This window comes from Coregonus clupeaformis, unplaced genomic scaffold (genome assembly GCF_020615455.1).
Source record: "Coregonus clupeaformis isolate EN_2021a unplaced genomic scaffold, ASM2061545v1 scaf0847, whole genome shotgun sequence".
Classification (NCBI taxonomy): domain Eukaryota; kingdom Metazoa; phylum Chordata; class Actinopteri; order Salmoniformes; family Salmonidae; genus Coregonus; species Coregonus clupeaformis.
This window is the reverse complement of record NW_025534302.1, coordinates 178,496-196,944: the sequence shown is the minus strand read 5'-3', so window position 1 is coordinate 196,944 and position 18,449 is coordinate 178,496. Positions and strand designations below refer to the sequence as shown.

General features: G+C 42.9%; 1 protein-coding gene across 1 annotated transcript; it reads left to right on the top strand.

Moving 5' to 3' along the window:
- The first annotated feature begins 918 nt into the window (after nucleotides 1-918).
- On the top strand, nucleotides 919-17,964 carry LOC121563406 (zinc finger protein 436-like). Its single transcript, XM_041875330.2, has 2 exons — nucleotides 919-1,408; nucleotides 16,657-17,964. Exons 1-2 carry the CDS (start codon nucleotides 1,183-1,185, stop codon nucleotides 17,496-17,498), a joined length of 1,068 nt encoding a protein of 355 aa, XP_041731264.2. The 5' UTR covers nucleotides 919-1,182; the 3' UTR covers nucleotides 17,499-17,964.
- Nucleotides 17,965-18,449: the final 485 nt, after the last annotated feature.

The following is an 18,449-nucleotide window of genomic DNA, read 5'->3' as shown; positions in this document are numbered from 1 at the left end:
TTCTGAGGTGTAGGAATGCTTTTGACAGACTGGTTTCGTCTGGACAAACAAAAAAACTCAAAACCTCTAACTATAAATTGTAGAAATTAATATACAAATATTGAAAGCATTTAATGAGAAAAAATTGGCAAACACACGAGACCAACTCAAGTTTGAATTCAGTCATGGCCGCTGCATTTCTTAATGAGCAAGATTGAAAACAAGGCCAAATCACTAAGTTCAGCCCTCTTCAAACTGTGTATTTTATTTTGATTATGGATTTTTATTGATTGAATACAATATATTTCAAAATGTAAATTATTAAAAGGATGAATAGAAAGTGCATTTCTTAAATTCTAACCTTGAAAACCTCTTGAATGTAGTTGTATTGTTTAATTGAGTTAATTTGTGTACTAGTCATCAAGCTAGAGGTGAAATGTGATGAAGTTGTTCTGAAAACAGCATTGATAAGTTGTTGACATTAAAAACATTCACTACCTCATGAATGTTTCCATCAGTATCATTTCACCATGTCAACAACAACGTGTGCTGATTTGTAAAAAAAAATATTTGATTAATGGAATACATTTTTATCTGAATAGAATGTGGAACGCGGTTAGTGGAAGTTCATTATATACGTCTATATTATGTATTGTTACACCATGTAGGAGCAGTATAGACCTAGTCTGGTCATTATATACGTCTACATGATGTATTGTTACACCATGTAGGAGCAGTATAGACCTAGTCTGTTCATTATATACATCTACACTATTTGCAGAATTGGGCTGCCTGTGTAAACGAAAATGAAATAAATGACAAACATTTTCCTGAAAAGAAAATACATATTTCCTTAAACTGCATTACCCACTCCAGTCAGCAGATGGCGATATGAGTTTTACAGGCGATACTGCCAGAGTGTGACGTGACGTATAAGCTAGTGGACGGGACACTTATTCAACAACAACAGTTAATCAGCCACCTAGGTAGCTTGCTAGCCAACATAGCCGAAACATTGGAGCTTTTTATACGTTTTCGGTGTATATTAATGACTGTGTTTTAAACACACGTCTGTCGTATCTACTAGTTACCCATTTCCCCCTCCCTTCATATTTACGTTGTCAGTCAGCTGACTGGTTAAATTAGCACAAGGCTAGTCGCTTATGCTAACTATCTAGCTAGCTTAACATAACATCCAGGACCATGAGCTCACTAAACTACTCCCCCCCTGCTAAAAAAGAAGAGGTCTGTTGGACTGAGAAACAGGGTCTGTGGCTTAATGTTGTCGTGAAAGAAGAGGAGGAAGAGGAGGATGTCACAGTGAAAGGCGATGAAGAAGCTTTCAGAGTGAAAGCGGAGGATGAGGAAGAGATTACTGTCACATTGAACGAGGAAGAAGAGGATGAGACTGGAGATCTGATTAACACCAGTGAGTACTATCTTAAAAACAGGAGCACAAACTGCCAGTTGTTGAGCTGATGTGTGGTTTCAAAGTGGCAATGCGGAATTCGAACAACAACAAAATGGCCGCCATGACACTCGTTTTGATAAACCACTAAAGGTTGTGTGCTGGAGACACCGGTATGTAAACACTGTCAAATTCCATAAAAAAAGCCATGAATACAAGGACCCGTAAGATGAAAATAATAGTTTTAAGCAGGTTTTCAAACTACAGTGTTTGTTTACAAAAAAATCATTAAACAAGATATCAGCCAAATCGACGTGTAAATTACAACACACGTTTCAGTTTTCAATAACATGGCTGAATGGAATTTCTACTAATGAGACTCAGTGCATCTAATGGCAACGTCCACAATAGGTATAGAGTCCCACAGTGCCGGTGTCATAATACCCATAAAACCTAGCGTCAAACACGGAAATTGTTCCAATCGTTTTTCCACCATACATTTTTCCCATGGGGAATTTTACAAACACTTAAAATAAGGGCTGTGTGTTGTGTAGGCTTACCCTGGCGGGACGTTTTGATAACAGTGTAAATGTATCTTGGACAAGGTGACTTTTAACAATATATTCAGCTCTATTTACTCTCAGATTCGAAAATACTAATTGACATCATGCAAGACTACAAATCCCTGCAAGCTTCTGCACGTCCATTTACGAAGAAAGTTTGCAGTATAACTGCAGTATGCTGCAAATACTGTCCAAAATACGTTTTTTTAATGCAGTAATGTTTTAAGTGTAACTGCAGTTACAGTACAATATAACTGCACTTTTACTGCAGTTTCAAAATTGTAATATTTTTTTGTGAGGGTCGTCTCTTGCTGGCACCTTTGCTAACAGGTATTGTGTCAATTTAAAACTTGCACGTGACACAGAATTGTCAATTTAAAGACATTTAGGCAGTTTATTCGTTACTAAATCTAGCTAACATTACATTTACATTTTAGTCATTTAGCAGACACTTATCCAGAGCGACTTACAGTTAGTGACTGCATACATGTTTTTTTTGTTTTGAATCGAACCCACAACCCTGGCGTTGCAAGCGCCATGCTCTACCAACTGAGCTACACGGGGCCCCGTGATTACCTGGTTAATCCAGAGATTCTTACTTTTGTCTCCTCCAGATCAGATCATCATGACATTTGTAGTTCTTTATGATAGCCACATTAGCAGCTAATTAGCGTTTCATTTTTTTGGGGGGGGTAAATACTGGCGAATATATTGATAAAAGCCACCTTGTCCTAGAGAGATTTACACGGTTATCAAAACATCACGCCAGGGAAGCCTTAGTGTTTATAAAATCCTTTATGGGAAAAATGAATGGTGGAACCATTTCCTTGTTTGACCGCTAGGATTAATGGGTATTATGACTCATACTGTACTACTCTATAACACTCGGAGCTGCTTTTGGATTTGTCAGCTCCAAAGCAGTTACACCTCCCACATCGACTAGACTAGGGGTGCGTTTAGTTCGCTTTAACGTTTGTTACGTTGGGGAACGGTTTGTACTGAACGACACATTTCCCCAAAAACGTTATTGTATGTTCTTGAACAGGCTTTGATGTATGTTGGTGGGTGTGCCGGGGTGTGGCTTGAAGCAATGAGCGGATTTGATTATTCTGATCCATGGGGGACCGGACAAAGGCCAGTCATGTCATCGGGCGAAAGCGGGGAGGGAAGAGTGCCCTTCTCAAATCGAACAGTAATCTGTGCCGCTCAGTCATTTTGTCAGCAAGGCATCGTGGTACATCGTCCAAAAACATACAACATATTTTCTAACTAGTTTTAATTGGGAAGGCAGAACAATCTCAAAAGCAATAGTGAGTGACGTATTTCAAGGGCAGCGGTGCATTTTGATCCCACAACCCAATGAAAACCTGCAGACAATCAGATCTCCAAGGAATGAGTTTGTGTGAACTAGAAAAAAAAGAATGATCTGCTGTGCAGTTTGTGGTTATCATGGGTTAAGGCTAATCTGATGGAATCTAGGCCCTTGAGTTTGAAAAAATTATATTTTGTTATCAACGCAACAACCAATGGACGGCCTCTGACGGCGACGCCACAACCACTGGACGTCCTCTGACGGTGACGCAACAACCAATGGGCGAACTCTGACGGTTCACGCTGGGTTCATCGCCCCAAAAAAGTGTCCCAGCGGTCAAGAAAAATGAAGATGCTGACTGCAGTAGAGTTACCGCCTGAGTCGGTGCTGTAGTTGGTCTCCACCGTCTAGCTCATGCAGCAACACTGCCCAATGAACGAGGAAAGAGTGGCCGAGCACTGATAGTTATGCTAATTATTTCCATCTACATGGGAGGTGTGAATTGCAGGCTATTACCAAGGGCCATGTGCTCAGGTGCTAGAACCCACATGAGCCTAGCCATTAGCCTAGCCGTTAGCCTAGCCATTAGCCTAGCCGTTAGCCCAAACATCCAGGTATTCTTATGTGGGTGAGTCAACTTATTTTAATGACATTATGTTGTTAACAAAGTGTGTTCCATTTGAAGTAGAAATAAAAAATTAACTTTATTACATGAAACAAAATGTTTAATCATTTTGGGACTACAGGAAATAGGTTGACTGCTATGTTAAAAAACTACATTAATGGTTGCTTCGGTTGTCAACAGCCTTTTGTCTATTGTAGTGTTTTGACTGTAGAAAAACAGATCTCTAAAGTTGTCCCAGGCGAGGCAGGCAGCGTGTGAGGGAGGGGCAACTGCGCAGGCGCCTTACCTAGTCAGTCTGGAACACGACCAAGATCTGATGTGAAGTGGACATAAGATGTGATTGGTCAAAAGGCCAATTAGTGGGAAAAACATCAGAATTGGACTGCCAGTGTAAACGCAGCCATAATGACATCGTGGGACCCTGATCTGTACCACACAGAAATGCATAATGATGGAAATGAATGTCATTATCTTCATGGGGATGTAGCCTGAATAGGTACACAAAGGTAGAAATATGTAATATATCCTCTCATCAAGGTAATAATGTATTTTTAGTTACTTATATGGAAATAAACATGAGTTGTGTTTAGTTTATTCCAGTATGTAACCCGTGCTGAAGGGGTGTATGTTAACCGGAGACAGCGGCTTAGACCACGGCAGGTTGGCATTGGAGTCACCTGAAAGCAGCAGCCAGACCAGGGTTGTTTAAACCACCTCTCAAATACAATCAGATACAGCCTGCACAGATTTTTAAAAAAATGCTGATTTTATATCATTACTTCAGTGAATCAATGGTTTTCCCAAAATGTTTAAGAATCATATACAGTGAGGGGAAAAAAGTATTTGTTCCCTTGCTGATTTTGTACGTTTGCCCACTGACAAAGACATGATCAGTCTATAATTTTAATGGTAGGTTTATTTGAACAGTGAGAGACAGAATAACAACAAGAAAATCCAGAAAAATGCATGTCAAAAATGTTATAAATTGATTTGCATTTTAATGAGGGAAATAAGTATTTGACCCCTCTGCAAAACATCAATCAATCAATCAATTTTATTTTATATAGCCCTTCTTACATCAGCTAATATCTCGAAGTGCTGTACAGAAACCCAGCCTAAAACCCCAAACAGCTAGTAATGCAGGTGTAGAAGCACGGTGGCTAGGAAAAACTCCCTAGAAAGGCGAAAACCTAGGAAGAAACCTAGAGAGGAACCAGGCTATGAGGGGTGGCCAGTCCTCTTCTGGCTGTGCCGGGTGAAGATTATAACAGAACCATGCCAAGATGTTCAAAAATGTTCATAAGTGACAAGCATGGTCAAATAATAATCAGGAATAAATCTCAGTTGGCTTTTCATAGCCGATCATTAAGAGTTGAAAACAGCAGGTCTGGGACAGGTAGGGGTTCCATAACCGCAGGCAGAACAGTTGAAACTGGAATAGCAGCAAGGCCAGGCGGACTGGGGACAGCAAGGAGTCACCACGGCCGGTAGTCCCGACGTATGGTCCTAGGTGCTCAGGTCTCTCAGTTGGCTTTTCATAGCCGATCATTAAGAGTTGAAAACAGCAGGTCTGGGACAGGTAGGGGTTTCGTAACCGCAGGCAGAACAGTTGAAACTGGAATAGCAGCAAGGCCATGACTTAGTACTTGGTGGCAAAACCCTTGTTGGCAATCACAGAGGTCAGACGTTTCTTGTAGTTGGCCACCAGGTTTGCACACATCTCAGGAGGGATTTTGTTCCACTCCTCTTTGCAGATCTTCACCAAGTCATTAAGGTTTCGAGGCTGACGTTTGGCCACTCGAACCTTCAGCTCCCTCCACAGATTTTCTATGGGATTAAGGTCTGGAGACTGGCTAGGCCACTCCAGGACCTTAATGTGCTTCTTCTTGAGCCACTCCTTTGTTTCCTTGTCCGTGTGTTTTGGGTCATTGTCATGCTGGGATACCCATCCACGACCCATTTTCAATGCCCTGGCTGAGGGAAGGAGGTTCTCACCCAAGATTTGACGGTACATGGCCCGTCCATCGTCCTTTTGATGCGGTGAAGTTGTCCAGTCCCCTTAGCAGAAAAACACTCCCAAAGCATAATGTTTCCACCTCCATGTTTGACGGTGGGGATGATGTTCTTGGGGTCATAGGCAGCATTCCTCCTCCTCCAAACACGGCGAGGCGAGTTGAGTTGAAGCCAAAGAGCTCTATTTTGGTCTCATCTGACCACAACACTTTCACCCAGTTCTCCTTTTAATCATTCAGATGTTCGTTGGCAAACTTCAGACGGCCCTGTATATGTGCTTTCTTGAGCAGGGGGGACCTTGCGGGCGCTGCAGGATTTCAGACCTTCACGGCGTAGTTTGTTACCAATTGTTTTCTTGGTGACTATGGTCCCAGCTGCCTTGAGATCATTGACAAGATCCTCCCATGTAGTTCTGGGCTGATTCCTCACTGTTCTCATGATCATTGCAACTCCACAAGGTGAGATCTTGCATGGAGCCCCAGGCCGAGGGAGATTGACAGTTATTTTGTGTTTCTTCCATTTGCGAATAATCGCACCAACTGTTGTCACCTTCTCACCAAGCTGCTTGGCAATGGTCTTGTAGCCCATTCCAGCCTTGTGTAGGTCTACAATCTTGTCCCTGACATCCTTGGAGAGCTCTTTGGTCTTGGCCATGGTGGAGAGTTTGGAATCTGATTGATTGATTGCTTCTGTGGACAGGTGTCTTTTATACAGGTAACAAGCTGAGATTAGGAGCACTCTCATTAAGAGTTTAACCTGTATAAAAGACACCTGGGAGCCAGAAATCTTTCTGATTGAAAGGGGGTCAAATACTTATTTCCCTCAATTAAAATGCAAATCAATTTATAACATTTTTGACATGCGTTTTTCTGGATTTTTTTGTTGTTATTCTGTCTCTCACTGTTCAAATAAACCTACCATTAAAATAATAGACTGATAATTATTATTATTTTTTTTCCCCCCACCTTTATTTAACCAGGTAAGCCAGTTGAGAACAAGTTCTCATTTACAACTGCGACCTGGCCAAGATAAAGCAAAGCAGTGCGATAAAAACAACAACACAGAGGTACATATGGGGTAAAAAAACATAAAGTCAAAATATACAACAGAAAATATATATACAGTGTGTGCAAATGTAGCAAGTTATGGAGGTAAGGCAATAAATAGGCTATAGTGCAAAATAATTACAATTAGTATTAACACTGGAATGCTAGATGTGCAAGAGATTATGTGCAAATAGAAATACTGGGGTGCAAAAGAGCAAAATAAATAACAATATAGGGATGAGGTAGTTGGGTGGGCTAATTTCAGATGGGCTGTGTACAGGTGCAGTGATTGGTAAGGTGCTCTGACAACTGATGCTTAAAGTTAGTGAGGGAGATAAGAGTCTCCAGCTTCAGAGATTTTTGCAATTCGTTCCAGTCATTGGCAGCAGAGAACTGGAAGGAATGGCGGCCAAAGGATGTGTTGGCTTTGGGGATGACCAGTGAGATATACCTGCTGGAGCGCAGACTACGGGTGGGTGCTGCTATGGTGACCAATGAGCTAAGATAAGGCGGGGATTTGCCTAGCAGTGATTTATAGATGGCCTGGAGCCAGTGGGTTTGACGACGAACATGTAGTGAGGACCAGCCAACAAGAGCGTACAGGTCACTGTGGTGGGTAGTGTATGGGGCTTTGGAGACAAAACGGATGGCACTGTGATAGACTACATCCAATTTGCTGAGTAGAGTGTTGGAGGCTATTTTGTAAATGACATCGCCGAAGTCAAGGATCGGTAGGATAGTCAGTTTTACGAGGGCATGTTTGGCAGCATGAGTGAAGGAGGCTTTGTTGCGAAATAGGAAGCCGATTCTAGATTTAACTTTGGATTGGAGATTCTTAATGTGAGTCTGAAAGGAGAGTTTAAAGTCTAACCAGACACCTAGGTATTTGTAGTTGTCCACATACTCTAGGTCAGACCCGTCGAGAGTAGTGATTCTAGTCGGGTGGGCGGGTGCCAGCAGCGTTTGATTGAAGAGCATGCATTTAGTTTTACTAGTGTTTAAGAGCAGTTGGAGGCTACTGAAGGAGTGTTGTATGGCATTTAAGCTCGTTTGGAGGTTTGTTAACACAGTGTCCAATGAAGGGCCAGATGTATACAAAATGGTGTCGTCTGCGTGGAGGTGGATCTGAGAGTCACCAGCAGCAAGAGCAACATCATTGATATACACGGAGAAAAGAGTCGGCCCAAGAATTGAACCCTGTGGCACCCCCATAGAGACTGCCATAGATCCAGACAACAGGCCCTCCGATTTGACACATTGAACTCTATCTGAGAAGTAGTTGGTGAACCAGGCGAGGCAGTCATTTGAGAAACCAAGGCTATTTAGTCTGCCAATAAGAATGCGGTGGTTGACAGAGTCGAAAGCCTTTGCCAAGTCGATGAAGACGGCTGCACAGTAATGTCTATTATCGATCGCGGTTATAATATCGTTTAGGACCTTGAGCGTGGCTGAAGTGCATCAATCAATCAATCAATTTTATTTTATATAGCCCTTCTTACATCAGCTAATATCTCGAAGTGCTGTACAGAAACCCAGCCTAAAACCCCAAACAGCTAGTAATGCAGGTGTAGAAGCACGGTGGCTAGGAAAAACTCCCTAGAAAGGCAAAACCTAGGAAGAAACCTAGAGAGGAACCAGGCTATGAGGGGTGGCCAGTCCTCTTCTGGCTGTGCCGGGTGGAGATTATAACAGAACCATGCCAAGATGTTCAAAAATGTTCATAAGTGACAAGCATGGTCAAATAATAATCAGGAATAAATCTCAGTTGGCTTTTCATAGCCGATCATTAGAGTTTAAAACAGCAGGTCTGGGACAGGTAGGGGTTCCATAACCGCAGGCAGAACAGTTTAAACTGGAATAGCAGCAAGGCCAGGCGGACTGGGGACAGCAAGGAGTCACCACGGCCGGTAGTCCCGACGTATGGTCCTAGGGCTCAGGTCTCTCAGTTGGCTTTTCATAGCCGATCATTTAGAGTTGAAAACAGCAGGTCTGGGACAGGTAGGGGTTTCGTAGCCGCAGGCAGAACAGTTGAAACTGGAATAGCAGCAAGGCCAGGCGGACTGGGGACAGCAAGGTGTCATCATGCCCGGTAGTCCTGACGTATGGTCCTAGGGCTCAGGTTCTCAGAGAGAAAGAGAGAACGAGAGAATTAGAGAGAGCATACTTAAATTCACACAGGACACTGGATAAGACAGGAGAAGTACTCCAGGTATAACCAACTAACCCCAGCCCCCCGACACATAAACTACTGCAGCATAAATACTGGAGGCTGAGACAGGAGCGGTCCGGAGACACTGTGGCCCCATCCGAAGAAACCCCGGACAGGGCCAAACAGGAAGGATATAACCCCACCCACTCCGCCAAAGCACAGCCCCCGCACCACTAGAGGGATATCCCCAACCACCAACTTACAATCCTGAGACAAGGCCGAGTATAGCCCACAGAGGTCTCCACCACAGCACAAACCAAGGGGGGCGCCAACCCAGACAGGAAGATCACGTCAGTAACTCAACCCACTCAAGTGACGCACCCCTCCCAGGGACGGCATGAAAGAGCACCAGCAAGCCAGTGACTCAGCCCCTGCAACAGGGTTAGAGGCAGAGAACCCCAGTGGAGAGGGGAACCGGCCCGGCAGAGACAGCAAGGGCTGTTCGTTGCTCCAGCCTTTCCGTTCACCTTCACACTCCTGGGCCAGACTACACTCAATCATATGACCTACTGAAGAGATAAGTCTTCAGTAAAGACTTAAAGGTTGAGACCGAGTCTGCGTCTCTCACATGGGTAGGCAGACTGTTCCATAAAAATGGAGATCTATAGGAGAAAGCCCTGCCTCCCGCTGTTTGCTTAGAAATTCTAGGGACAATTAGGAGGCCTGCGTCTTGTGACCGTAGCGTACGTATTGGTATGTACGGCAGGACCAACTCGGAAAGATAGGTAGGAGCAAGCCCATGTAACGCTTTATAGGTTAACAGTAAAACCTTGAAATCAGCCCTTGCCTTAACAGGAAGCCAGTGTAGGGAAGCTAGCACTGGAGTAATATGATCAAATTTCTTGGTTCTAGTCAGGATTCTAGCAGCCGTATTTAGCACTAACTGAAGTTTATTTAGTGCTTTATCCGGGTAGCCGGAAAATAGAGCATTGCAGTAGTCTAATCTAGAAGTAACAAATGCATGGATTAATTTTTCTGCATCATTTTTGGACAGAAAATTTCTGATTTTTGCAATGTTACGTAGATGGAAAAAAGCTGTCCTTGAAACAGTCTTGATATGTTCGTCAAAAGAGAGATCAGGGTCAAGAGTAACGCCTAGGTCCTTCACAGTTTTATTTGAGACGACTTTACAACCATCAAGATGAATTGTCAGATTTAACAGAAGATCTCTTTGTTTCTTGGGACCTAGAACAAGCATCTCTGTTTTGTCCGAGTTTAAAAGTAAAACGTTTTCAGCCATCCACTTCCTTATGTCTGAAACACAGGCTTCTAGCGAGGGCAATTTTGGGGGCTTCACCATGCTTCATTGAAATGTACAGCTGTGTGTCATCCGCATAGCAGTGAAAGTTAACATTATGTTTTCGAATAACATCCCCAAGAGGTAAAATATATAGTGAAAACAATAGTGGTCCTAAAACGGAACCTTGAGGAACACCGAAATGTACAGTTGATTTGTCGGAGGACAGACCATTCACAGAGACAAACTGATATCTTTCCGACAGGTAGGATCTAAACCAGGCCAGAACTTGTCCGTGTAGACCAATTTGGGTTTCCAGTCTCTCCAAAAGAATGTGGTGATCGATGGTGTCAAAGGCAGCACTAAGGTCTAGTAGCACGAGGACAGATGCAGAGCCTCGGTCTGACGCCATTAAAAGGTCATTTACCACCTTCACAAGTGCAGTCTCAGTGCTATGATGGGGTCTAAAACCAGACTGAAGCATTTCGTATACATTGTTTGTCTTCAGAAAGGCAGTGAGTTGCTGCGCAACAGCTTTTTCTAAAATTTTTGAGAGGAATGGAAGATTCGATATAGGCCGATAGTTTTTTATATTTTCCGGGTCAAGGTTTGGCTTTTTCAAGAGAGGCTTTATCACTGCCACTTTTAGTGAGTTTGGTACACATCCGGTGGATAGAGAGCTGTTTATTATGTTCAACATAGGAGGGCCAAGCACAGGAAGCAGCTCCTTCAGCAGTTTAGTAGGAATAGGATCCAGTATGCAGCTTGAAGGTTTAGAGGCCATGATTATTTTCATCATTGTGTCAAGAGATATAGTACTAAAACACTTAAGTGTCTCTCCCGATCCCAGGCCCTCGCAGAGCTGTGCAGATCCAGGACAGCTAAGCCCTGGAGGAATACGCAGATTCAAAGAGGAGTCCGTAATTTGCTTTCTAATGGTCATGATCTTTTCCTCAAAGAAGTTCATGAATTTATCACTGCTGAAGTGAAAACCATCCTCTCTTGGGGAATGCTGCTTTTTAGTTAGCTTTGCAACAGTATCAAAAATAAATTTTGGATTGTTCTTATTTTCCTCGATTAATTTGGAAAAGTAGGATGATCGAGCAGCAGTGAGGGCTCTTCGGTACTGCACGGTACTGTCTTTCCAAGCTAGTCGGAAGACTTCCAGTTTGGTGTGGCGCCATTTCCGTTCCAATTTCCTGGAAGCTTGCTTCAAAGCTCGGGTATTTTCTGTATACCAGGGAGCTAGTTTCTTATGACAAATGTTTTTCGTTTTTAGGGGTGCAACTGCATCTAGGGTATTGCGCAAGGTTAAATTGAGTTCCTCAGTTAAGTGGTTAACTGATTTTTGTCCTCTGACGTCCTTGGGTAGGCAGAAGGAGTCTGGAAGGGCATCAATGAATTTTTGTGTTGTCTGAGAATTTATAGCACGACTTTTGATGCTCCTTGGTTGGGGTCTGAGCAGATTATTTGTTGCGATTGCAAACGTAATAAAATGGTGGTCCGATAGTCCAGGATTTTGTGGAAAAACATTAAGATCTACAACATTTATTCCATGGGACAAAACTAGGTCCAGAGTATGACTGTGGCAGTGAGTAGGTCCAGAGACATGTTGGACAAAACCCACTGAGTCGATAATGGCTCCGAAAGACTTTTGGAGTGGGTCTGTGGACTTCTCCATGTGAATATTAAAATCACCAAAAATTAGAATATGATCTGCTATGACTACAAGGTCTGATAGGAATTCAGGAAACTCAGAGAGGAACGCTGTATATGGCCCAGGAGGCCTGTAAACAGTAGCTATAAAAAGTGATTGAGTAGGCTGCATAGATTTCATGACTAGAAGCTCGAAAGATGAAAACGTCATTTTTTTTTTGTAAATTGAAATTTGCTATCGTAAATGTTAGCAACACCTCCGCCTTTGCGGGATGCACGGGGAATATGGTCACTAGTGTAACCAGGAGGTGAGGCCTCATTTAACACAGCAAATTCATCAGGCTTAAGCCATGTTTCAGTCAGGCCAATCACATCAAGATTATGATCAGTGATTAGTTCATTGACTATGACTGCCTTTGAAGTGAGGGATCTAACATTAAGTAACCCTATTTTGAGATGTGAGGTATCACGATCTCTTTCAATAATGGCAGGAATGGAGGAGGTCTTTATCCTAATAAGATTGCTAGGGTGAACACCACCATGTTTAGTTTTGCCCAACCTAGGTCGAGGCACAGACACAGTCTCAATGGGTATGGCTGAGCTGACTACACTGACTATGCTATTGGCAGACTCCACTAAGCTGGCAGGTTGGCTAACAGCCTGCTGCCTGGCCTGCACCCTATTTCACTGTGGGGCTAGAGGAGTTAGAGCCCTATCTATGTTGGTAGATAAGAGGAGAGCACCCCTCCAGTTAGGATGGAGTCCGTCACTCCTCAGCAGGTCAGGCTTGATCCTGTTTGTGGGTGAGTCCCAGAAAGAGGGCCAATTATCCACAAATGTTATCTTTTGGGAGGGGCAGAAAACAGTTTTCAACCAGCGATTGAGTGCTGAGACTCTGCTGTAGAGCTCGTCACTTCCCCTAACTGGGAGGGGGCCAGAGACAATTACTCGATGCCGACACATCTTTCTAGCTGATTTACACGCTGAAGCTATGTTGCACTTGGTGACCTCTGACTGTTTCATCCTAACATCGTTGGTGCCGACGTGGATAACAATATCTCTATACTCTCTACACTCGCCAGTTTTAGCTTTAGCCAGCACCATCTTTAGATTAGCCTTAACGTCGGTAGCCCTGCCCCCTGGTAAACAGTGTATGATCGCTGGGTGATTCGTTTTAAGTCTAATACTGCGGGTAATGGAGTCGCCAATGACTAGGGTTTTCAATTTGTCAGAGCTAATGGTGGGAGCCTTCGGAGTCTCAGACCCCGTAACGGGAGGATCCATGACCAGCTTGGAAACCGGATTGCATAGCGGAGAAGGTACGGTGGGATTCGAAATGGTCGGTGATCTGTTTGTTAACTTGGCTTTCAAATACTTTCGAAAGGCAGGGCAGGATGGATATAGGTCTGTAACAGTTTGGATCTAGAGTGTCACCCCCTTTGAAGAGGGGGATGACCGCGGCAGCTTTCCAATCTCTGGGGATCTCAGACGTTATGAAAGAGAGGTTGAACAGGCTAGTAATAGGGGTTGTGACAATTTTGGTAGCCAGGTGAAAGCATGGCCAGCCATAGCAAAATGCTTGTTGAAATTCTCGATTATTGTAGATTTATCAGTGGTGATAGTGTTTCCTAGCCTCAGTGCAGTGGGCAGCTGGGAGGAAGTGCTCTTATTCTCCATGGACTTTACAGTGTCCCAAAACTTGTTGGAGTTAGTGCTACAGGATGCAAATTTCTGTTTGAAAAAGTTAGCCTTTGCTTTCCTGACTGCTTGTGTATATTGGTTCCTAACTTCCCTGAAAAAATGGATATCGCGGGGGCTATTTGATGCTAATGCAGTACGCCACAGGATGTTTTTGTGCTGGTCAAGGGCAGTCAAGTCTGAGGAGAACCAGGGGCTATATCTGTTCTTAGTTCTGTATTTTTTTAATGGGGCATGTTTATTTAAGATTGAGAGGAAATTACTTCTAAAGAACAACCAGGCATCCTCTACTGACGGAATGAGATCTATATCCATCCAGGATACCTGGGCCAGGTCAATTACGAAGGCCTGCTCGCTAAAGTGTTTTAGGGAGCGTTTGACAGTGATGAGGAGTGGTCGTTTGACCGCGGACCCGTTACGGACGCAGGCAATAAGGCAGTGATCGCTGAGATCCTGGTTGAAGACAGCGGAGGTGTATTTAGAGGGTAAGTTAGTCAGGATGATATCTATGAGGGTACCCATGTTTACGGATTTAGGGTTGTACCTGGTAGGTTCGTTGATAATTTGTGTGAGATAGAGGGCATCTAGTTTGGATTGTAGGATGGCCGGGGTATTAAGCATATCCCAATTTAGGTCACCAAGCAGTACGAACTCTGAGGATAAATGGGGGGCAATCAATTCACATATGGTGTCCAGGGCACAGCTGGAGGCTGAGAGGGGTCTGTAGAAAGCCGCAACAGTGAGAGACTTATTTCTGGAAAGGTGGATTTTTAGAAGTAGAAGGTCAAACTGTTTGGGCGCAGACCTGGATAGTATGATAGAGCTCTACAGTAGATTGCAACTCCACCCCCTTTGTCAGTTCTATCTAGATGGAAAATGTTATAGTTGGGGATGGAAATTTCAGATTTTATTTTCTTTGTCAGTGGGCAAATGTACAAAATCAGCAGGGGATCAAATACTTTTTTCCCTCACTGTATGTAGCGATAGAGCTTAGAAAAGTAGCTGGATATACTGTAGCTTTCTCAACTGAGACACTACATCTGGATAGACTGTAGCTTTCTCAACCGAGACAGTACATCTGAATATACTGTAGCTTTTTCAACCAAGACAGTACCTCTGGATATACTGTAGCTTTCTCAACCGAGACAGTTTCTAAGTTGTCTAGATTGTCAACCTGATCCAGAGCCAGCTAGCCTTGCTTGCTTTGGCCCAGGCCTGGTTACTCATCTGAATAAGTTCAGAAAGATCTGAGGTTGTCTACACTTGATACTTCCATGTCTAGACACGGCCTGAGGTATACCAAGGGTTCCATCTGTTGTTGGAGGGGCTTTATCTGTCAAGGGAATAAAGATGGAGGAGAAATGTTTTGAAAACTGACTTCATGTTATTGAGGGGTCTGATTTGGATTAAACCTCATAGGATGAGAGTTTTATTATGTGGCGTTTTATTCAGGCCCCTCTATTTAAAGTGGAACTGACAGCATTTTAGCAACATTACATCTTATTAAAATCTGTTCATATACACCCCCAGGAAGAATGACACTTAAAAAAAAAAAAAATGTCTGGCAAGCGAGCGCTTAGATATGGGGATTTTCACGTTTTCATAAATTCTTAGAATGTTTCGGAATTACGTATACTAAACCATTAGTGAAAATTCTACAGCAATATAGAGTGTGGAAAGCGGCCGTGCATCTGGACAATTAATAGACACTGCAGTAAATAAAACCGAATAAAAACATTGTTTATGCAAACAAGCCATTTGCCACAGCGTGATTTTAGATTATTAGAACAATTCTCCAAAAGCCACAAAATTCCCCTTAATGGATTTCTGCAAATATGTCAACACCACGGAGTCCTCTTACATTTGGGAACTTTACAGTCCTATTGATCAAACAACCATGAAAAGGTAGGCTCTCTCTCCCTCAGTTATGCACATCAACAACAACAAGGTCAACAACTAATGCTAGCCAGAGCAAGATGAGCTAAAAATCTAACGAAGGAACATTAGATAAAACCCCTCTCAAACTTTTACAGCTAATTTCGCCATCAAAATTACACTGATAAACGATGGGGAATTGTAGCCTACTCGCCCTTCTGCATCTTGTCCCAACCAAGCAGCCAAGCTAACTGGCTAAAGTTGGCTGGCTTGCTAGCTAGCTACTTCCAGACACAAACGAGAGAACACCTCACTCTGACCCTTTTACTTGCCCTAGCAGAGCTGGTTAGTTTGGCTGTTTACATGTTATCTAGAGCGTTCGTGACTAACTATTACTTTTTTTGGCCAACGTTTACTGACACCGGTCATATTCAACGGGTGTTTCGCGTTCGTAAGTTCATCAGTTATTCTATGCTCTGGCACACTCCGACGAGAGTGCTCTGAAATCGGAGTGTATATAGCCAGAGTGAATTTGCGAATGCAAGAGATATGCTAACTGGATAACAGTCGTTCTTGCTAGCCACGTTATGACTGACTTGTGATCATTGCCCTTGCTAGTCTGATTGTATTGACATTCCCAGCCTTAGTTACATTCGTCTGTTTTTGTCCAAAATATTGAGTCATTGAAACTGAAACAGTGCATCCTGAATGGAGGCAGCGAACAACGTACCAGGCCAGCTGTAATTTACAACCTGAGAGCAATATGTTTTTTGGACTACCAAAAAATTTATTGGTGAATTATATTAATCATCCATTGAACTGCATCCATCTATTCTGCCAACAATGTCTTAATGTACGTCATGAAATATTGTTGAGTCAAATCGAACCTGTTTTTTATAACCTTGATTGGTTTTGTAGCATTAACTGGGAATTTGATCATTTTTACTGATATTATGATTGTCTGTTTGTTTCATATCTGCAAAGTAGTTTAAACACTGTCAGTTCCACTTTAAATAAACACTCTGTCTTTGGCAGGAGAGAGACCAGACTCAGAGGAACCAGAGCCAGAGATGTCCGAACCAACGAGACGACACCACTGTTCCCACTGTGGAAAGAGCTTTAACCAGTTAGGGGACCTAAAAAAACATGAGAGAATACACACAGGAGAGAAGCCTCACCAATGCTCCCAGTGTGGACAGTGTTTTACCTGGTTACAGAATCTAAAACAACATCAAATAATACACACAGGTGAGAAACCTTACCAATGCTCTCAGTGTGAAAAGGCTTTTACCCGGTTAGCACACCTGAAAGAACATAAAATAGTACACACGGGAGAAAAACCTTTCCACTGCTCTCAGTGTGAAAAGAGTTTTACCAAGAAAGGGATCCTAAAACAGCACGAGAGGACGCACACAGAAGAAAAGCCCTACCACTGCTCCCAGTGTGGAAAGACATTTTCCTTAACAAAGTACCTGAAAGAGCATGAAAAAACACATACAGGAGAAAAGCCTGGAAAGAAGCTTTTTCTCTGCTCCCTGTGCGGAAAGAGTTTTACCCAGTCAACCCACCTGAAATCACACAAAAGAACGCACACAGGAGAGAAGCCTTATCAATGCTCCTTTTGTGGAAAGAGTTTTTCTCAATCAAGTTGTCTGAAAAAACATAAGAGAATACACACTGGAGAGAAGCCTTACCACTGCTCCCTGTGCGGAAAGAATTTTAACCGGTTAGATTACCTGAAATCACATAACAGAACACACACAGGAGAGAAGCCTTTACACACAGGAGAGAAGCCTTTACACACAGGAGAGAAGCCTTTACACACAGGAGAGAAGCCTTTACACACAGGAGAGAAGCCTTTACACACAGGAGAGTAGCCTTTACACACAGGAGAGAAGACCTCATTGTAAATACGATTTTTTTCTTAATTAATTAATTTTTTTTATGAATAAAGAAGAAACCTGTGTCTAGTGATGTAGTTCAATGGTGTTCCGAATGAACTGTTTTAAATGCTGTTTTCCCATTTGATTAAAGTGTACTCAAAAATACAATCTCAAGACATTGAATAGGAAATAAATTGGTTTGAATGTAGATTACCAATATGCCAGTTTGAATGTGTATGCTCTCTGTGATTACATGGTCATTTTCCAACTATGCTCTTTGTGTGTTGTGTGTTCATCTGTGTGTCATTCCTCGAGCACTCAAGTGCCATTTGCGAGTGATGCGTTTGCTCTATTGTTTACGTTTGCATTCGATGATGTAACTTCCAGGCTTTAAGGGAATAGTATGGTCGCATCTAGATGTGGAAAAAAAGAACAGGCAAGCGAAAACAATTAGTACAATTAGGACATTTCTCCAAAAAGTACGATCTTTGTCCCCATGTGCAGTTGCAAGCCGTAGTCTGTCTTTTTTTTTTATGGCGGTTTTGGAGCAGTGGCTTCTTCCTTGCTGAGCGGCCTTTCAGGTTATGTCGATATAGGACTTGTTTTACTGTGGATATAGATACTTTTGTACCTGTTTCCTCCAGCATCTTCACAAGGTCCTTTGCTGTTGTTCTGGGATTGATTTGCACTTTTCGCACCAAAGTACGTTCATCTCTAGGAGACAGAACGCGTCTCCTTCCTGAGCGGTATGACAGCTGCGTGGTCCCATGGTGTTTATACTTGCGTACTATTGTTTGTACAGATGAACGTGGTACCTTCAGGCGTTTGGAAATTGCTCCCATGGATGAATCAGACTTGTGGAGGTCTACAATGTTTTTTCTGAGGTCTTGGCTGATTTCTTTGGATTTTCCCATGATGTCAAGCAAAGAGGAACTGACTTTGAAG